Source organism: Coloeus monedula (assembly GCF_965178545.1).
Source record: "Coloeus monedula genome assembly, chromosome: 2".
NCBI lineage: Eukaryota > Metazoa > Chordata > Aves > Passeriformes > Corvidae > Coloeus > Coloeus monedula.
The window spans coordinates 48,462,464-48,484,116 of record NC_138782.1 but is presented as its reverse complement, the minus strand read 5'-3'; the positions used below and the strand labels follow the sequence as shown (position 1 = coordinate 48,484,116).

Here is a 21,653-nt window from a genome sequence, read left to right as displayed (position 1 = left end):
AGGGTTTGGAGTAACCTGATAGAGTGAAAGGTGTTGATCTAGATGATCTTTAAAGATTTCTTCTGACCAAACCATTTTGTGATTCTAAATCTAATATCCTTCATTAGCTTGAAAATACGGCAGTAAGCCCAGAATACTGAGTTTTCTCAAATATGCATGTAAAAACTCATGTGAAAATTGTCCCTGCAGGCTTAACAGATGGATTTATTTGATTGGAAATGTACCTCCAAATGGTCAGTTATTTCACCTTTCTCTGTTTGTGTTTGGTTATTCACAGGCTGATGCCAGCACTCTTGAAGACTTTAAAAAGTAAGAAGGAGCTGGTCTCAAATGAGATTTACCTGCTGAGTGCTGTCACTGCTCTGCTTAAGGTTGCAGAAACACTACCACACTTCCTTAGTCCTTACCTTTTGGAGTGCTTGTTGCAGGTGAGCTGTGTGACTCCCCCAGGTGTGTAAAGGGGGGAGGGGATGTGCCCAAATCCCAGCAGAAGCTGTAGAGATTACTTCTTTCTCTGAAACTGAAGTAGGAGTGTGTGCCAACTATGTGAAAGTTTGTAACACACGACTCTTGTACTCAGTTTCTTGTGCAGGTAACTCAGATACAGAACCTAAGAGCATCTCCTTCTCCTCCCTCACATAGGTTGTATTTTGCCTCTTTGGAAAGGGAGATATATCCCGAAAGATCATTCTGTAATATCCACAGTCTCCTCAAATGTGTATCTAACACTCTTGTTAGAGTCATTCTGGCCCTCTGCTGTTGGCATGGCCATTTTTTCAGTGTCTTCTGAAGAGAGTGAAGCTTTGTACAGACAGCTTAATCTAAGGTGCTTCAAGTGGTGCAAACAGCAAAATTCCTGTCTGACATTTGCAGCAGACAGCTACTGTAGAATAAGTTCTTTAGTTGCTAAGTAGGCCTAACTCTTGTTGGAATTCCTCATAGGTTGTTCGCTTGGAAAAGATTGTGGCCGAGTTTGGTCCTTCTTCTCAGATAAGCATTCGTGTAGCATCACTAAAAACCATCCTAGCAACAAGGCTGGCTCCCCGAATACTCCTGCCTGCAGTTACTAAGTGTTACAGTGAGGTGGTGCATACCCGCAAGGTAAGGGGTTTTTTCATCCTTTAGCACTGAGATAAAGAAGGACAAGAAAAAAAAAGAAACAAGCAGTGAAAAATTTGGTTCAGCTGTGTCCCCTCCCAGTGCCTTGGCCACCACCAGCCTGCTCACTGTGGCAGCAGAATGAGAAACAAAGAAAGTCTTACAAGCACTGTTCAGCAACAGCTAAAACACCACTGTGTAATCAGAGTTGTTTTGGTCACAGATCAAATACACAGCACCATGTGAGCTGCTATGAAGGAAATTAACTCCATCCCAGCCAAACCTACCATAGTCTCTATATTATAATCTCTGGGGTTTTTTGTACTGCTGTGGTGATTCGGGAAAGGTAGATCTGGGAGAGATCCAGCAGTTTAATGTCCTTTGCGTCTTAGATGATGAATGCTTGGGAGATCATCCCATTCATAAGGGACTTCATTTATGTGCTAGGAACATGTCAGAATTCTCTCCAGTATGGCAGAGGGTAGACAAAATACTTTTCAGGAATTCTACTAACTTAAGCTCCCAAAAGTACAGGGAAGAAGCTTATTTATTTTATCAACAGTATTCTAATGAGCAAATGCATGAAGTGCATAAATCCAATTTCCTAGTTACGTTTCTCAGTTACTGTCAATATCACAGTTTCCTTTGCATTGTTTTGCTTTTGTTTTGGTAGAACTGCCTGGGTCCCCTTATGAATATTTTGAAGGAGCACATTGCTGGTATGGAGAAGGAGCACCTGGTCTCCCATCAGCCTGAACTGACAGCATTTTTCATGAAAGTCCTGGACTTCCGAACAGAGCATGCCGAGGTAGCTTGATTGGGAGGATGAGCAGCAGCTGCACCTCTCTACGTGCTAATTCTCTCACTTGTTTAAAAAAAGAGTAGTAGATTGTATATGTGCTGTTACGGATTGTATGTGTGCTCTGAAATTCTGGGCATGAAACACTCTGTTCCGAATTGTTCTTACAGTAGAAAACGTGATAGTTAAGTATTTAATCTGAAATAGACAAAATTAAAATGTGCTTTGAAAGCTCAAATTCTTACATTTCAAACACAGAATTATGTTTTCTGATTTTTCTAGGATGATTTAGAGGAAGTTGGTAAGATAGAGGCTTATATTATTGACTGTCTAATCAGTATGGTTATGAAACTTTCCGAGGCTTCTTTCAGGCCCCTCTTCTTCAAGGTAAGAAGTCTAAATGTGATTCATCTGCATCAGCATGTTTGTGCTTTCCAGTGCACAGACACAGGGAACAGCTAATCTGCCTTTCACTTTCAGCTCTTTGATTGGTCCAAAACAGAGGCTACCCTAAAAGACAGGCTGCTGACATTCCACCGAATAGCAGACTGCATTGCAGACAAGCTCAAGGGTCTCTTCACCCTCTTTGCTGGTCATTTAGTGAAGCCATTTGCTGAGACATTGAACCAGGTCAACATTTCTAAAACTGGTAAGTTGTCAGTTACTGGCTACAGAGCAGCTTAGTCTTGATTGCTGAGAAGTTAATTTTAATTGCTGAAATTTTAGTCTTAGAGGATTTATTTCACAGCACACATAATTCTTTACTCTTTTTTTTCTTTCTCTGGTAAATGAGAAATCTTCCTCTGATGGAACCAAAGGACATTTTTTATCCTTGGGCACTATGCTTTCAAAGTTGAGACCACATGAAAATTTTCAGTGTCAGTCCCAGGGAGTTTTCTGAGTATGAAATTGTGTAGAAAGAGGGAGACTTGTTTCTCTTTTTGCTTTTTTCTTTTTCATTCACTGACTTCTCTTACACGCTACCTGGTGTATTCAGAGTCCTCTGCTTTCTGGGCAAAAACAGGTGTTACTGTTTTCTATGGGAAACTATTTGCCCATCCCAGTTGTAGTGACCTGAAAAAACTCTCCATATCCACAGGTATGGCCAAGCACTTTTCCTGTAGCCTGTGGCTGTTCTCTTTTATTTCCATCAGTAGCAGACCTGCTGGGGCAGTAGCTTAAAGCCAGATACCCTATCACATCCATTCTGTTGTTCTGAGTGATGAGTACATAATTGCTAGGTAATCCATCCCTTTGCTACATTCACAGACTACCAATGTTTCTGTCCTGCAGGGGGAACTTTTGTGTTTCCATTCTGTTGACGATTTTTTTATTCTTCTCCTTGGCTGGTGTGTAGATGAAGCTTTCTTTGACTCTGACAATAACACAGAAAAGAGCTGTCTACTGTTGCAGTTCACCATGGACTGTCTGCACAAGCTCTTCCTGTTTGACACCCAGAAGTTCCTGAGTAAAGAAAGAGCAGAAACCTTGATGCAGCCTCTGGTCGATCAGGTATTGACAAACCCCTAAAAACAATTCATAGCTGGCTTTTTTTTCCCTTTGATAGTTAAAAAAAGGAGATCAGGTGTCAATCCTCCCCCTTAACAAAAAGGGAGGGATTAGGTCATTGTCTTTGGGCTACAGACAATATTGACTGGTTTGCCTAAGACTCTGGATTACTGATTAATTTTTTATCCTTTTCTAAATGTCTTTGTTCTGTAAGGTCCATGCATGCTGTTGAGCTCTTGCAGACCAGTGCACTCCCACTGATGACCTTTGACTCTAATTCTTGAGTACCTGAAAGCCAAAGCTAGAAGTGTTTTTGGCTGGGTTTATCTGAGTCTGGATCTGTTTTACTTCCACAGCTAGAAAATGTGCTTGGAGGAGATGAGAAGTTCCAGGAAAGAGTGACAGCACACCTGATACCCTGCATAGCTCAGTTTTCAGTGGCAACAGCAGACGATTCTCTTTGGAAACCTCTGAACTACCAGATCCTGCTGAAGACAAGGCACAATTCTCCTAAGGTTGGGAGCTATCAGAATTTGAACTGGTTTTCTTTGTTATGCTAGAAAATGGGAACAGTGGCCCCAAAATCAAAGTGAGTTAACCAAGTCACTGCTGAAATACTAGACTAAATTAAAATACTGGTGCTGTACCACAATACTCCCAAGTTGTAGAGATGGGTGCAACATGCTCTTCTGCTCTCACTGTAAGCAATATCGCTGTCAATATTCCACATGCCTTTTATACTGTGTGGTTTGGGTTTTTTGAAGATTGAGTATCTGTTGGAATAAAGAGATAATTATTTGTCTATGAAGACAGGGGCACTTTAGAGGGGTACCTGGAAGACAGTTACCAGCTTTCAGACCTGTTTATTATATAGACTTTTGTCAAGACTCTTCTATTGACAGGTTATAGACATTAAGGGAGTGTACTTGGTTTTTCATAGTGCTGAGCTAAGCCCTGATACAGTGGGAGTGGCATTGTGACAGGAAGTTAAAGTCCATTATATCAAGTAACTTGCAGCAACATTACCTGCTTCTTCCAACCTGTTTTTTTATTTGCCGTTATGTTAACCCAGATCTTAATATTTAAATTAGCTTAAAACTAGTTCCCTTCAGTAATGGAAGATTTTAACCTTATAATGAATGGAAAGAAGGCAGGGGTGGGGGAAAACAGGGAACTATATTGTAATGTTTGTTTCCATACATAATTGTTTTGGTTTAGGTCCGGTTTGCTGCCCTGCTTGCTTTGATAGAAGTTGCACAAAAACTGAAGGAGAACTACCTGGTCCTGCTACCAGAATCTATTCCTTTCTTAGCTGAGCTTATGGAAGGTAATGTTCTAAACTGGAATTAGTGAAGGGTCGCTTACTTCAAAGATTCAGACAGGCTCATTGTTATAACTGCTGTAAACCTTACAAATTGGTATATGGTAGCTTATACTGTGAAAAATGCAAACTGAAATGGATTATATCAAACACACTCATGAAGTTCAGTTAAATTACGGTAATTTCTTCAGTGTTGTAGCCTGTACACATCTCCCCATTTGCAAATTTTAGATCAGTGTCACAGTAGTTTACCTAGTTCAGTGACAAAGTATTTCTGAATAATAATTTCATACATGGTGTTTGAGGATGGTTCTAGCCTTCATGAGTGATGAAGCCTTCCTAGGGTAGCCTTGTAATCACTGCTCTACTTAATTCCTGCTTAATTTCTTTTTCTAGATGAATGTGAAGAAGTTGAACAGCAGTGTCAGAAGACAATTCAACAACTGGAAGTCATTTTGGGAGAACCACTCCAAAGCTACTTCTAAGTTGTTTTCAAATTTGTCTGAATTGTGTAAGCTTTACACATTCAGGTGTTACAGGCAAACTGTCGTAACTGTTTTTATCAGAGACAAGATTTTAACTTTTTAATAAAATATTTTAAGAATCTGGCTTTATCATTTCTGGATGGACTGGGTACTTTTCTTATGACTTTTCCGTAACTGCTCTTAACAGTGGGAAACTGGAGCAGGCTATAAAGAAATCCTGAGTGACAACATGTGAGACTTACTGAATTCCACTGTGCTTGGGGTATACAGTTACTGTGGAGGGGCTGTCGTGCTCCAAGCATGGTACTCACTGGACCAATGCACTGCAATCCTGAGAATCTGGTTTTTCCTGTCATCTATAGGGAAGTAAAAAGAGTACCCACATAAGATACTGAAAAAGAAGTTCCAAGAAACTATGATTCATGTAGGAACTAAATCTGTTTTACAGTCTTTAAAGACTGCTACTGATTAGCTGAAGTTCAAGAATAAATTGCTTGCTATGATAATGAATTTGCCCAAAAACTTACTACTTGTTTTGCACCACGAGGTGCTGGTTCATTCCACTGGTACTAAGAAAAGCAGACTCTGTAAAATAGGGTTTAAAATGCAACTGGGTAGAACTGACACTATACAGTGTCTTACATCCCATTGGGTGCTGGGAACAAGCCTCTGTCGAGGGTGCATCATGCCATGTAGATCCCATATGTGGAAAGATTACCACATCAAGCTCTTACAGGATTTTCTTAAAACTGTTAATTGTGTCTGCTGTCAAACAAAAAGGACATTCCCATGAGAATGTCTGCTGAACTCTTAGATAAAGGCAAGGACACACAAGTGGCATTAGTGCCATGAGGAGCTGCCTACCAGCTCCTCTGTTCCAGTGAGTTTATCCTGCAGCCAAGGGGTACACACAGCACAGCACTGCACTGTCTTGAAGGCCACCCCAGCACGGCCACGGCCCAGCCCCAATGCCTGCTCAGGTTAACTGGTCTGTGGATCACCAATTCCTTGATGGGGAAATGGTTCTCCAGTCAGGGTTGCTTTGCCAACTTGGAGATACTGGTAAGACAGTAAGCAAAACAAGATAATAGACCAAAAAGGGATCATAGCTACTTAACTACACTTGGAGAAAAGCAGAGTTCACATATATTTTTATTGGTACTTTTTATACATTAAATCTGGTCATTTAAAGTCTTTCAGTGTACATCTTATTCTTGAAATTGCTTCAGTTGAGCAGTCTTAAGATATACAGGGACATCTTTCAGGCGTGTATTGATAAACAGTAGTAACTTATTTTTAAAAAGAATATAAAAAGACTGACATTTGTATGGAAAACTGAACAGGAACAGCTTATTTCACATATATAGTATTTTAATACAAGACTGAAAAAGGATTCATTCTCTAGTCCACTGCTGAGTAGTCAAGTGCCCTCTCAGCTGAAACCGTACCTGGACTATCTGGATTCACACATATTTTAAAAATGAAACCCACAAACATCTATTTCAGACCCTAAGGATTCTTAACCCAGTCAGGTGCCACTTCAGATCAAACAAGCTTTCAAAAGTTCACATAATTGAAACCAGCTGAATCACTTTCCCCGTGTTTCACTTTGGAAAACTAAAAAGTAGAAATCTTGGGCCCTTGTAAGCAGAGGTAACACAACCATAGGTGTCAGAGAATGTGCTATTGCAGCAGCAGGCTAAGAAGTAAGATCAAACTCCTTGCCTTTTGCCAGAAGTTACAGGTCAACTGTTTGCCTAATCCAGCCTCACTGTAGAGGTTATAGGTGCTAACATAAATTAGGACATAGAAAATTACAATCCATAGCTCTATCTTAAATAAATAATGAACATCCCTTTTGAGGTGGATAACTGTATCTTTGGATCCTATTTCAGTCTCATTTCTACTTCACAAGATCGAATGTATGGTATTGAGGAATGCCAAAAAGTAGTTTAACTTAAACATACAGAGTGCAATTGTTACACACAGTATGATGCAGCATTTTCATATTGCTAGGTTCAATAATACAGGAGATTTAGCTGAGCAAAACTTACTTAGCTTGCCAGGAAACCGTAAACTAGAGAAGGATTTAATCTTGCAGTTAGCATTTCTGGTACTTGCCTAATTCAGAGAGGCAAATGCAAAAGCCTAGATAGATTAAAGGCAGGCTCAGCACAAGTCAGCACCTGTTTGTACTTGACAAGGAGGCACTGTCATTAGAAGAGGTTAATTTCTTTTAGTACTCATTGAAAAGAACTACCAGCTCCTCACATCTAACAAATTAACATCTCCCGTGACTTCCACTATGTTGATCTTTTCAAGTTGTTTAAAACGATGCTTGTACTCCAGAGTGTGAACACCATTAACAGCAACTTTGAACTGGTAGGCATCACAGAAAATAATTAGCTGGAAAGCAAGAAGAGAAATAGTTAACATTTAAGCTCAGGTAAGATGTGAAAAACAATCTGATGACCTAGCCTAGACTTGGGTAAGACCTGTTTCTGTTACAGAGAATGCTTCATGCAAAAGCAACATTTAAAAACAAAAATGGAGCATCAATAAAATTCATAGAAGCATACAATAACTTAAGTTGCAAGGGACCTGTAAGAATCATCAAGTCCAACTCAATTTAATTTAAATTTCCTCTGAGCGCAGGTTGAATTTTTGCAACTACTTCAAAAGAAAACTGTTATTAAATAAAGACAAATCTCTGCTCTCTACAGTCCCATTTAATCCTGAGTATTTTCAAGACATGAAATGCAGGACTAGCAGTTTTATTTAAATCTGTGTTAGTAACAGGACATTTAAGCACCAATGCTAATCTGTTTGGCAGATTTTCCCGTTTGATGCTATGTTTCAGTTCATCTTACCTCAAAGTACATCCCTCGACTGAAAGGGAAGTTAGCAATTTCCTTTTCTTCTTCTCCCCAGCTGTCATGAAGGTAGGAGTTTCTTACAAAAACTTTATTTTTCATTCGGGGATTCAGATGTAAAGCAATGTCCTTTGAGTCACTTGGTCTCAGATTTATTGCAAAGCTGGAAGATATTTTTTTAAAGTTTACTGCACCAAGGGTTTACAGACATGACACAGCAGTCCATGCCATTTACCAAGTCCTTAGCCAATACTCGGGCTGCTTGGGAGCCAGGGCTGTGATTCACCTGAAGAACCGAGCAAGCAGCCAGCCAGCATGCACTGGTCTCCTTTGCACAGAAACCTTTGCTGGAGGCAACAAATGTAGGATATGACCCTGCTAGATCCACTTCATCACTCACAGCTTTCTGTTCCTGACTCTGCAACAAGCTATGGAGCCAAGAGCTGCTCCCCTACTGCACTAGGAAGCAGCATTCTCACAGGAACATACGGAGCTGCCTGCTCCCACATCTCCTTCACTCAGGGAATGGAGACTGAGAGGCTTTGTTTTACCTAAGGACATTGTATTCCTTCTGCCAACAAACTGGTTGAACTCTAAAGCAAAGTTCAAGGATTCTCTTCATATATTTAAGACTGGTGGGACACCATGCATACAAAATGCTATTCTGTAGGCAGCAAAGCTCTGCCCAGGCTGAGTGAATACTCTGCCATCTCAGACATGTCCACAAAACAGGGCTCCTAAAGGGGAGGGAGCTCTGCAGAAGGGTGATCAAAGGGAACAGTCATTCAAATTCAAATGAATGCTTCAACCTGTCACAAAAACCTTACTGCATTTGAAGAAAAAAATATTCTCTCCCCACTCAAATTAGCTCCAGCTGTTAGACTGTCACCCTCTTTTGAGAATTGTTCAGTCCAGATAGGAAATATAGCAACACTTCCAAGCTGTGAAGTTCTTTTTTTCACCAAGAAAAAGAAACATCTACAACTGTGTGAGCTGAGTGAAATACATGAAATAACTTATAAACTCTATATAAATACTTAGGTTTAAAAGCACAAACATAAAAAGCAGACAATCTGCAGTGCTTTAACAGCCAAAAGCCTCTTCATGCTTATAAGCATTTGAGCACATTCAGCACTTGAGCACATTCAGCACTTGAAAAGTGCTAATAAACTTTTCAAGCCAAAAGAAGGAAAATAAATGCTACTCTCTAAGTATTTATTATCCTATTCAATCTGAAGTCCATCCAAACTTTGTGGATAAGGATTCCAGACCTTGGATTCCAGTATGAACTCCAAATGGTGTTCAGGGAAGAAATGTGCCCTGAGGAAGTATGAGTGCAATACACACACACGCACAATGTGAAAAGTATGTTCTCATTTGCTTCATTTTAAGGCATGTTTTTGCAGAGCCAAAACCACCCTTCAAGTAAAGGGCATGCTGAAGCACAGACACTTGCTCAGCTCCATTTTGACTGTGTTGTGCTCCCCTCCTCCCTGACCTTTATTTCATGCTTAGAAAATGTCTTCTTTGCAAGCCATTGTTGCCTATTTGCTATCAAAATTATTGCTCATATTTCCCTATCAGTTTTCATGGAATCACAGAATGGCCTGGGTTGGCAGGGACCTTAAAGATCATTTTGTTCCAACCCTCTGCTGTGAGCAGGGACACCTTTCACCAGACCTGGTTGCTCAGGGCCCGATCCAACCTGGCCCTAAACATGGCCACAGATGGGGCATCCACAATTTCTTTGGCACCCTGTTCCAATGTTGCACCACCCTCACAGTGGATTTCGTCTTCATATCTAACCTAAACCTACACCTATTCTCTTATAGGTGGAAGCCATTCCCCCTTGTCTGTCACTACATGCTCTTGCAAATAGTCTCTCTCCATTTTTCTTATAGGCTCCCTTCATGTACTGGAAAGCCATAATTAGGTCTCCTCAAAGTACTTTTTTTCACAGGCTGAAAAATCCCAATTTTCTTAGCTTTTTTCCTTAGGAGAGGTGCTCCATCCTTCTAATCACTCAGTTCATCACTCAGTTATTTTTAGTTAGGCACCATCATGCTTATACCAAGGAGGATTTTCAGAGAAATATTGTAACACACAGCATTTGAGCACACCAGCAACTCACCTCACTTCTGTATCACCTATTTGTGCCAGCTCCTTTACTCTTGGGTCTCTTTAGAATAAAAGCTGTCTCTGTACAGTACATTTGCTCACACTTCCTGCACAATAGAAAGCCCTGAACAAACACACAAATTTGTGAATGACACAGATTTAGTAGGTAAGACACTCAGGTTTTACCTTCACTTTTCACAATGGAGCTGCTCTTTTAAGTCCTCTCTAAAGCGGTATCCTGCTGGTTCCTGAGGAAACTGCATTGAAGTTTCAGATGATACCAGATGCAAAGTTGCAAGTGAGTAAGGATATATAGAGGCAATGGAAAAGCCTACTCGTTCTCAAGAATACCTCAGTTAAATAACAGAAAAAACCCATCAGTAACACATACCTCTTTGGGTTTTTACCGATTTCTCCTTTGATGGCAATTGTGCATCCTGGACGAAGTGCAGTATCAAGCTTCCCAACATAAGGAACACCCTGGAAATACATCCCCAGTAAAAATTTTGACTGTGACTTACTTTTTTCAACATACAAGCTGGGCTTTACTATGGCAGGAAGAAATCTGGCATACAATTGCAAATCTGCACTTACAGCTGAATTTATTCCTACCAGCATATTGAGGGATCCTAACACTATAGTGGAAAACTTACACTGAGATAAATACATCAGTGTATTGAGCTTTAATTTAGACTACCTCCTTGGGTTCAAAACATTATTTACAACTACTTCTGACACCATTAACAGTGGAAGGAGGGGAAGAAGGGGAAAGAAAAAAAAGAAAAAAAGTAAGCATGAAACTCCCTGTAGTAGTTTAAATTCCTATCACATAATTATTCGGGTTATACCTGACTTCTCATCTCTAAAAGTATCAGTTTTGCTTTCAAGAGTAAGGCTCATGCTAAGGTGTGTTGTTGTCCCATGGTTGCATAAGTACTAGAAGTAGGGTCACTAAGTGTTCTGTCCTGGCAGCAGTTCATAATGATAGTACAAGTATTTTATTCATCTTATTTTTTCATTGTATTAGAAGTTATTTTTATCAGGGAAAAGAAGGGAATAGAGAAGCACTTCGCTTTCATGTTTTTGCTGAAATCCACCACTTGCAAGTTACAATACTGCATGTTATTTGGTTTTGAAGAAAAGACTGAAGAAGGCAGGCTGTCAAGGGACAAATCATCTAAAATTATGGCACTCGCTGCAACTTCACCTTCTCCACAAATTCTATTTGTATATATTCCTGGATTTCAACCCCTTCTCAGTTTGAGTGTGGTCCTTACTCCAGTGTGGATACAGTCCACCTGCACACATTTTTGCGAAAAGATGAGCACTCACTCCACCTATACCACATTATATGCTATATGCATGTTAGCTGGGTGCAAGTTTCCACCCCTAAGGTTAAGGTTAATCCAGCTACCTAAAGTGTACACTGGGATCTGTTAGCAAGAAGAAGATGTAGCACACAGGTTCCAAGACACACATGTTACCATAATACGACTACAGAATACTTTTGCTTTGCAGGTACTCCCTAAGGCAGAGAAAACAAAGCATGCTTATCTGAAAAAAAAGTTTTGAATGTGACTTGGTCCTTTAAAACTTCAGGTGCTTCACTCTTTATTTCTTTATGGTTGTGGATGCTGTGTTTATCTTTTGGGTTTTCTAAATGATTTAACAACACTCTCATTTGTACTACCAGCAGAGAAGAGGATTACCCTTTACAAAATCTCACTGATGATCTTTCTCCATTTGACTCTCAATTCCTTTTTTCTTGTCTTCTGTGCATGTCTTTTTATGAATAACTGAGGTACTTTTTGATTTTTTTTACTCCACATTTGCCACAAATCTACAGGAGACACTTACCAATTGCGAACCATTTGGCATTTCCCCCTACAAAAGAAGAACATTATCTAGCTTATCAGACAACAGGGAGATTCATTCGACCTTTTACAAACATACGTACATTTTCTGTGCTTATCTTTGTTACTCCTAGAGACGATGGCTGAGAGCCTTGTAAAGACTGCAGAGAGAGAGATATTTAGGTGTCATTGTTAACATCATCTTTAACATATTGGTTTAGAACAATGTAAGGATCATCATGTTGAATCGTGAACTGTTAAGATGATAATCTAGGGCTATGTTAATGAAAAAGATAGCCTACAAACCCCTACAAACTACAGAAAAGTTCTGAAGATCAATTGCTGAAGCCAAATCTCTGGAGATTTCTGAAGATCACCTCATTACAGTTTGAACCTTTATTTAACAGTTCAGACTACTGTCAAGCCCTCAGCATCTGAGGGTACCCACAGAGTTTTCCTTGCTGGGATAGAAATACCAGTATGGCAGGTCCACACAGGGATTCTTGGGATTCTAAGCAGCCCCCTACATCCTTGTCCCTTTCTATGGGAAGGACAGATGAGCAACATGGCCATGCAGAGACAGTTCCAGCTAGCCCTACCAGACTGTGTCCTCAGGTTGTTTATTTCAATATAAACCTCAAATCTCCTCCTCAGAAAAGTGTATCGAAGCAAAGACTAAGAGGAAAGAATCACCTTTCTCCATTCCTTTCTTCCACAAAGGATAGAGCATCAGCAGCCACATATTAAACCAAGTGTACGTTTTGTGCCTGGGTCAGAAACCAACCTAGAGCACCTGCTTGCCCTCAAGCACTTCTTGGAGTCAGTCCTCCAAGATCAGGATGCAGACAGCTTTTGCAGGAATATTATTCTGGCAACATGCTCAAGGCCAAGTTATGGGACCCATGAAAGTCTGTTTACAGGCTTTGCAAATGATCTTTAAACATAGCAGACCTATGTTTAAAGCTTAGACTTCATTATGTTCAGCTTTGCCTCCTACCAAAACAATTATTAGTCTGCTGACCTGAGTTAGACCTGATATTTGGCAGCAAGAGCCAAAAGCTTTGCCCACAATGTAGTGAAGATGGAGCAGAACAGACACAGAATATTCAACAGGAGTAGAGAGGCTACCTTAGTGAGAGGCAGAAAAGGGAAAAGGCATTCACGTTCTGTATCTCCCTGGAATTTATCGCCTCCAGTTTCTGGTCTAAAAGTCTAATTCTTCAGAACAAAAGGATCTCTCCTTCTGCCCAGGGAAAAACTCCCTGTTGGTTTACTATCAGTAGCAGAGCTGGCAGATGAAAGGAGGCACAGCACAGCCTTCACTTCAAATTCACTGCGGTTTGGTCCATGTACAAGTCAAGCTACAAAGTCTGAGAAAGAATACCTCTTCTTATCCCCATAAATGTACACTTCTGACTTCAATCAACAAAACAGTCAGTTTAGCAGGAAAAACAGGTCTATGTGCACAAGGAGTTCCAGCTGTCATTGATCTCGGCATTTCAATGCCAAGCAACAAGCTATAGCCATGGCTAAACTTGTCACTTAGAAGCACTGAATACTCAAGAGTTCATTCTGGAGCCTCTGCAATATTTGAAAAGTCTAATCCACTCCTAGACTAAGTATCCAATCAATTCTTATACCATCTGTTCTGCTAACTTTGTAAGCTGTAAACTTTAGTCACTTTCCTGCCCCTAGCTGCAAGACTGAAACAGGAAGACAGAAATCCTCATGAGACTCACATGCTGAAATGTGGGGAAACCAAAATCTCCTTACTAAAATTAGACTGTTTTGCTGCTTCTTCTTCCTTCCTTTTCACCACAAATCCTACTATGCAGTTTAGCAGGACAGAGAAAAGGAATCAAACAAGTCAGCTCTCTATACAACTTACCTTAGAAACAAACTCTATGGCTTTGATCTGCACCTTGCCATATATTCCAAGAGTATCTATTTTTTCAAGGCTAATTCTGTGGTTGTAGAGCACCGAGTGCATTTTGTTTACCATCACCTAAAGAGACAAGAAACAAAACAGAAAAACTGTATTAAACATACACTACATCAGCCAGGTATCAAACTGGATGCACACGTCTCGGGTTTACACTGGCTTGGTACAGAAGCAACTCCATGAGTGTCCTAGAAATATCAGATCAACTAAGTTCAGCTCATCCGTGATTCAGTCTCTCTTTCCATCACTGTGAGGGAGATTTATTTGCCTACACTAAAATTTTTGTTTCACACCTTTGTTTCTAGCACCTGGTCATTTACCAGTGTGGTATTACCAATGTAATAGAATCCGTTATTGCAGTCTAAGAGCAAGACAAATATACCTCACATGTCCCCTCCAAGAGGACTGTCCTACACTAGTCACAGAAGAGGTTTAGCCCAACATTAGCCCTTTGCACCTACAGAGGGAAGGGTGGAGCGGCCATTAGTCATGGCAGGAAGCTACTTGCCTACTCATCCAATTTAGAGGGAAGCAATACAAAATTAAAGGTCTGATTTAATTACCACCTCTTTAAAGAAAAGCTCTAAACTTTTCTGTAGTGAGACTATACCTAGGTAACAGAGACACCTAGACCTCCCATATTTATTTCAATTATACAAAATACCTTTATTTTATTGGCCTGACAACCGGATGCAGATGAAGAACCGACCCACCTGGAATTTATCCTTTAAAATCATGATGACAATCTCAAATGACTTTCCTTTTTCAAAGGGCATCTCATAAGTGATCTCCTCCCAGCCCCACTTCTCCCTCTCCAGTGTGTTGCAAACAATGCAGCCAGACCTTTTGAAGCGGGGGTTGAAATGGAATGCTACGTCAGCTCGAGGCTTTATGCTGCTGCCACACTGTAAATCCACCTGGAACCTAATCATAAAAATCAGACAAACCACATTCAGCTCAGTCTCTCAAGAACTCACCTAAAAGCTCGGTACATTTGTGTTTTACTATGGAGCCTCAGAACAGGCAGATACAGTGAATGTCATTGGATAAGAAAAAATCCCCAAACAAACATTTGTCCTCCTCTCTTCCTACCTATTTGTGAAAGGTTCTCCCATGATTTAGTGCAGTGAATATAAATGTTTAAGTATTTATTTAATGGTCATCATTCATATCATGTAAACTCTTCACTGTGTTCACTACCTTCCCTCCCATCACCTTCAGCAGAATATATCAAATGATCCTCAGATAAAGTCAGGGAACAGAACCCCCTCATTGGGTACAAGCACTAGTCCATACCTCCTTAGCCCAGTTTAAGTTAATTCCTACACACTACACATTCAGTTATCAATTTTTTTAGTCTCAGATAACCCTTTAAGCCTGCATTCAATCTGATGCTATCACAAGGCTTTAGATCAAGCCTTTGTGCACCATCCTAAGGAGAACCCCTGGAAACATTTTATCCATTACATTCTTGCTCACATGGTGACACTGCAAAACATGACACCATAGCCACTACCTGTCTGCATCATCAGGAACAGTCCCATGTATCACAATCAGCTCTCCAGGAACAAGGCCACCATGTATCGTCCCAACATATGGAATGGCCTAGAAAAGGGAAGAACAAAAAAAAGGAGAAAAATTTATTTCAATACCATTTTGTGATGGAGGCGAAAAAACCCAAATTAGTTTAAAAATTAGTATTCTAATCCTTAATTATACGATAATCTAGAACATTAAAAGAAACACAACTAGCTTTTAATATAAAAGAAACCACAACAGGAAGGGGAAATCTGGCATATATTCCCCTATGAAAACCAAGCTTTTCAGATAAAATTAAAATTTCCATCCTCCATTCCCAGCTCTCAAATCAAGAGTTGTAATATGTTATTGCCTCACTATTCACAGAGCATAAAGAGGATTCACATCAAATTAGGTCATTCCCAAGGGCTGGCTATTATCAGCCCCTTCCTGGTACCAGGAGGCAACTTCCACAACCCTCCTGACCCCAGACTATAGGAGCTGCCTTTTTGCTTGTTCTTGCTCCATTATGGAAAACAGTAATTAGGAAGACTATGTCACAGAATGTCTTCTTAGAAAAACTTACAGAAACACGACAAAATACCTCATCTTAATCAGCTAAGAACTGCAAAGTGCACTGAAATAGCCCCGTTCAGGAGTCTGGGACTGTATGTTGTCTACAGTATGCAGTCTGGCTCAAAGCCTCACTATCTTTTCTTCCTTATCAATAGCTAGAGAAGGTAGCATATGGATGTTACACTGAACTGAAATGGCAGCATGGTGAGAGTTGTTAAGCCATTGGGAGGGATATGCCAGTTAAGACCCTGGCACAGCTCACTGGCAAAGACTCAGACGTGCTGACAGAAGCCCTACTCTGGTCATCCAGCATTTCAGGAAATGGAAAGGGATGGGAAGCGTTTTAACATTAAACTGTGGAAGTTCCCAGGTGTCTGGCCCAAAAGCAAAGCAGTAAGTCTGCATCTCATCACATGTGCTTCAGATTGAAAAAGGAAGTAAATGGTAGAAAATGTTGCATTTGCTCTGGTTAACAGACAGGAAATTTTGCCAAGGTTGGTTTTGGTAGTTTGTAAGATTTTAGGATACCTTTGAAATGAAACAGCAATTGCAAACAAGAGTTCCAGTAATTTAACAACAAAAATAATGAAGACATTGGAAATACTACTCTTGAATGGAATATTGGACTATAAAATGACAAGTTGAGATTATTTTTAAAATATATAGATCATTGCATGAAACAGGCAGATATGAAAAGGATATGTGTTTGCTGACACATACTCTTGGTAATCTGTGAGGAAAAGGGAAAGACAGCAAAAATTGTCTAAATCCAGAGTGTTGATCATTTCTACCAGTAGATACACATCCTTTTCTGCCCGCTCTCCACTTCCCTTCTCAGCTACCCACGCACTGCATAAAACCTAATTCAGAGTCATCTTCTACATCAGGAAAAAAAAATAGAACTTGCTTCTCAAGAAAATTGTCAGGTTGTTTTAATTCTCATCATTTTTACTGGCTTTAGCAGGTGCAGTAGAAGAGGACCAAAATGTGAAATTGAGTGTTAAAAGTGAAAGAAAAATGAAATACCTTTGCTTACTGGTAGTGGTTTGGTTCCTTAAAACACAAGCTGCACACCCAGAAGATAATTTTTATTCAAATAAGAACAATAATAATAAAAAAGAAAAAGTGTATCTTGATTGTTCTCATTTTTACACTCTGCTCCTGAGGGGCAGTAGCTCTATTGCAATAAAGTAGTAAGTTACTGGTTCAGTCTCCAAAGACAAATCAAAGAAACGCACACAGGTCAGGGATACCGGGACTCAACCACTTTAGTGAAGCAAAGTTCTTTCTATATTCCTGAAAAGGAACTGTGGCAAAAGCACTTCTTTATATTCAAAAGGATGCATTTATTTAAAAGAAAAGGTGGCACATCAACTCTTCAGAAGCTCAGATGTGGAATCTACAAGACCATATTAGAGCATTTTCTGGGTGGAATACTATAGACTTAATGAGACTTTGTCATCACAGAATGTGCCTGTAATTTCCTCATGTCTCAAGATGCTCTTCTACTTTTTCCTCCATTATTAAGAATAATGTTTGTCACACGACATGATCTACTATCATCCTGTCTTTCTTCCAGATCGCCAAAACTTAGCTCTAAAGCCAACTGGTCAATGTCAACTGAGTTTGAGAGGTCTCAAAAATTATGTTCTTCCTAAAAGAAAATGCCAATTTTCATAAAACAAGAGGGCAGTTTATAGTCTTACAGAGGAAAGGACTGTGATAACAGCTTTTATCCAGCATGCTGGGCATCAGACAGCTACCCCACCAGATGGGACATTACATCATTTCTTGTCAGATGGGTGACGTAAAGGGCATAAAGAGGAAAGCAGATTTTCTGGATGCTTGAGAACAGTAGAGTAATGAAGAAATACATCTCAGTCTCAAACCTGTAATAAAGCTCTGAAGTTTTCCTGCTAATGGAACAATGTACTGAAACAATGACATTTTCATAGCCTCCCCTGCTACAGAAGGGCTGAGGTTCTGGTCTCTCTAGCCCAATGCCTTGCTCAGAGCAAAGTCAGATAGAGCAGGTTGCTCACTGCCTTGTCTGGAGACTGCCCTGAGGTCATCAGCACAATGCCTCCATATTACAATCCCAAATACTCATTCTTTTTCCCCACAACAGGCTCTTGATCCCTAAGCTCTAGTTGAATTCTCCTGCTAAGTCTTTTAACTCATCATACTCCTCAATCCCCTTGCAGCCACCCAATTTTGCTGGACTCTTAGTCTCTCTCTTACACTACTCATTTGTCCTAAACATCTCCTGATCCTTCTTTTCACATCTCCTCTCCCACCAAGATCTCCATCTACCAACTTCCATCCTCTCTTTCCTTTCACACTTCAGTCCTTCCACCTTCTGGTTAATCATACAGCCTTCCTTCCTCTTCCAGCTGGGTTCTTGTGAAGGAGGTTGAAACTATTCCCCCATCATCCCTAACTCTATCCACTTTGCAAGCAGTGACCATATACTGGGAATAAACAATCAGATTCACTGAGGGCCCAAGAGTGTGATAGTGCAAAGCTGCAACAGATAAGAAGTCCTGTGCATGTCTGTGTTACTGTACATTCCCCATGAATACTTTACATATTTTAGTATTTTTAAAGGGGTCTAGCACAGAATGATAAAAATGCTACGTCCTGCAGGTTCAAATGAACTACTTTTTTTAAGACACAACAAAAAACACAGCTCCAGGTCACCCCTTTAGGGCAAGCCAAAGTCAGGCTGCTGTTACAGATCATGAGAATACTAGAACTTTTCAGAGAAAGTTTCCAGACTCTGAGCTAGGCAAACAACATTCTGTCCAATGAAGTCTTTGCAATTGCTGAACCATGTCAGCTCAAGTCTTCCACAGAAAACAGAATTTATTAAAAATTAAGATATGAACTATGAAAAAAGATTCCATTTGCTTATAGCACAACTTCTAAACACCATCAGCTCTTCGTGTCACCTGTGACATTCTCCCTCAAACACCTGAGCAATGAAGAGCTCTCAGTAGCATCCCTCACTGTGCAAAACAGTACTATTAACATAAAAGAGCAAAGGCCCATTTCCCAAGGGAGGCATTGTTAACAGGAGGAGGAGTTACCGGGTTACTGATTGTCTTCTGTGATGTATCCAAAGGCAGTTTACAGATTTCTTTCTGTGGTGTATCCAAGGTCAGTTTACGCATTTCGTGCTGTGCTGCACCCAAGGATGTCATCTTCCCTCCTCCTGCTGAAGTCTGTCAGTTCTGCGTGGCCACTGCTGGAGTGTATTTAAAGAACTCACTGATCAGGCAACACCAAAGGAGGGATCCCTTCGAAAAAAACCCAAAAATTTTAATTAAAGAGAAACATGGTGACACAACATGAAGTGAAACCCTCCAAGGTACAACTATAAATACCACAAGAAATGATGCAAACATCTTTCCAGTAAATCTGCTGGAGTTTTGAAATACGAAATTAAAAGGCTTGCTTAAAGCACTAAGATGCCACACTGGTAAACAATGTAATCAGCAGCATGCTATCCCCAGATTTCCCATGGCAGACAAGCCTCAATGGCTGACCTTGCCGTTTCCACCTTTGTCTTACATAAAGTTAAGAAATACTAGGCAAAGAGAAACAGAGGGTGTTTCACATTTCTTCTTCCAACACATAAAATCCCTGAACACCACAAGTAATTACAGGAGTTTGTAAAACTTGAATTAAATGCACAACATTAATAAGAAATAAAGCTTGTGAGTATACTCAGCTATACTGCAACTTTTTTAGCAAATCCTTTAACAAAGTGACCAAAATTCAGGGCCCAATAGAAACTACTAAGTATAATTTCTGGCTTATTCTGGAGAAACGAGGTAGCATGTAAGCTGTGTGGTGATGACAGGCAAACAGGGAAAAAGTCAAAGGTGAGGGCTCTAGCAGCATTACTGTGTGACAACCGCAGGCAATGTCAGAAAGAAGAAAAAAAACCAGAAAAAACTCCGAAACAACACAAAACCAAAACCCCAAAGGTCTGTGGCCTGTTCCACAGGGGTTAATCTTCTGCAGTGATTAAACAACAGTGGTCCATTTTGCAATATCTGGCTTATCTTGTTGGAGATTTGGACCAGATGGGTATTAACTCACCCACTTAAGACCAGTATCTAGAATACAATTCAGAGAACATAAGGTGCCAACACTTTACAACTATTTTGTCCTTTGATCTTCTCATGGGACATTACCATTAATTCACTTTTGCCTGTGCACGCAAATTTTATTGATTTCATTTTTTTAAGGAGAAAATAAAGACCAAAGCAAACAATAATTTTGCCTTTACACTGTGAAGTCCAACAGCAGACCCCAAGAAAATGAAACCTACAACCCAGCAGCCTGCTATCTGAACTTTCTGTGTGTGCAAGAGCAATCTAGATCCTGCTAAGAGAGGATCCTGGCACAGGATCTTGGCAAGCCAGGTGGCACTGTGACAAAGTGATGAGTTAAGGGTTTTCTTGTTTGCCTATTAGTATTTTATTGACAAGGTCACAATAATGAAGGAAAGCTGCAAGTCAGGCTCTGTTTGTCAAAAGCAGGACAGGGAACTCCTGTATTCTTCTGTCAGAGGAACCACTAACTACACTGTCAGAGTGTAGGTGTTACACCAAATCTGCAACACGGCAAGTTAAGGTTCCCTGAGTGTGCTTTGAGAACTGAGATACGTAGGCTGCCCTGTTATCTCACACATTGCAGGGGCTGGAAATATCTTCCACAGACACAGAGGAAACTGTAGAGGCCAAAAAGCAGCTATTATGCTTCCCACTGGGACACAGAGAAAATGTGTCCTTCATGAGCTACCTCCATGAGGGTAACTCCGGCCAGTCCTTACAATCAAAGCGAGATTTTGCACCAATGAGAACAAGGCTTCTGCAAAGAGAATTACCGAGATGCCTTCTGGATATCTGCAAGTAATTAAAGTACAAAACACCGGCGGTGTCCCCCCATCCCCCGCTATAACCCCAACACTCCCAAACACTGGAAGGACACAGGATCACTTTCACCGAGCAACCTCGGCCATTTCAGTTTTACAATGACCCGAGGCATTCTCGGCTCCCCAGAGCCCCGTCGGGAGCAGCCCCTCTCCCCGACACGCACCGGGCCGGGAAGGGGGCGCGTCCCTGCATTCTCCGCTCCCTCTCTTACCTGCAGGAAGCACCGCAGCGATCAGCAGCGCCCGCACAGCCGCGGGACGCACCCGCCCGGCGCCGCCATCGCCTCCGCTCCTGGCCCGGCCCCAGCCCGCCCCTCACGGCGGCTTCCGGCGCACGGTGACCTCACCGCGGCCCCGCCGCGCGGGGGCTGTGGCGCGTGCGCGGCGCAGCGCGCTCCCGGCGCCTCCTCCTGCAGCGGGCGGGGTGGGACTGACTCGGGAGGGCCCGGGCGCCGCCTGCCCTTGGGGCTGGGATTGCGCCTTGGGAAGTAAATGCGGCTCTTTCCCCTGCGAGCCCTTCCCTTCCTCTGTGTCGTGCTTCCTCTGAAGGTCCCTTGTTGCAAGCCCAGCCCCATCTCGTGACAACACACAACTCACACAGAATCACAGAATTGTT

General features: G+C 41.1%; 2 protein-coding genes across 2 annotated transcripts in view; one reads left to right on the top strand and one right to left on the bottom strand.

Moving 5' to 3' along the window:
* The window catches only part of HEATR1 (HEAT repeat containing 1), a 36,034-nt gene extending 30,698 nt beyond the window's left edge, over positions 1-5,336 (top strand). The window contains exons 37-45 of the mRNA XM_082302720.1: positions 278-428; positions 943-1,101; positions 1,772-1,906; positions 2,180-2,284; positions 2,378-2,546; positions 3,255-3,409; positions 3,763-3,921; positions 4,625-4,733; positions 5,124-5,336. Coding sequence (XP_082158846.1) covers positions 278-428; positions 943-1,101; positions 1,772-1,906; positions 2,180-2,284; positions 2,378-2,546; positions 3,255-3,409; positions 3,763-3,921; positions 4,625-4,733; positions 5,124-5,212 — 1,231 coding nt within the window. The 3' untranslated portion in view covers positions 5,213-5,336. The remainder of the gene's footprint in view (positions 1-277; positions 429-942; positions 1,102-1,771; positions 1,907-2,179; positions 2,285-2,377; positions 2,547-3,254; positions 3,410-3,762; positions 3,922-4,624; positions 4,734-5,123) is intronic.
* Positions 5,337-6,379: 1,043 nt separating this feature from the next.
* LGALS8 (galectin 8) lies at positions 6,380-21,336 on the bottom strand. Its single transcript, XM_082302460.1, has 9 exons — positions 21,250-21,336; positions 19,182-19,391; positions 15,515-15,603; positions 14,712-14,922; positions 13,945-14,061; positions 12,161-12,217; positions 10,595-10,683; positions 8,083-8,248; positions 6,380-7,618 (listed from the first exon to the last, which is right to left on the bottom strand). The coding sequence occupies exons 2-9, from the start codon at positions 19,293-19,295 to the stop codon at positions 7,469-7,471; spliced, it is 993 nt and encodes a 330-aa protein (XP_082158586.1). The 5' UTR covers positions 19,296-19,391; positions 21,250-21,336; the 3' UTR covers positions 6,380-7,468.
* Between the last annotated feature and the right edge of the window lie 317 nt (positions 21,337-21,653).

Coding starts and splice junctions, on each gene's coding strand:
- LGALS8 (XM_082302460.1), bottom strand. CDS start 19,295: ATGACATCCTTGGGTGCAGCACAGCACGAAATGCGTAAACTGACCTTG. Junction 14,062..14,711: donor TTTTAAAGGATAAATTCCAG/GTGGGTCGGTTC, acceptor TTGTCTCTTTAG/GTGATGGTAAACAAAATGCA. Junction 10,684..12,160: donor CAAAGATAAGCACAGAAAAT/GTACGTATGTTT, acceptor ATGTATTTCCAG/GGTGTTCCTTATGTTGGGAA.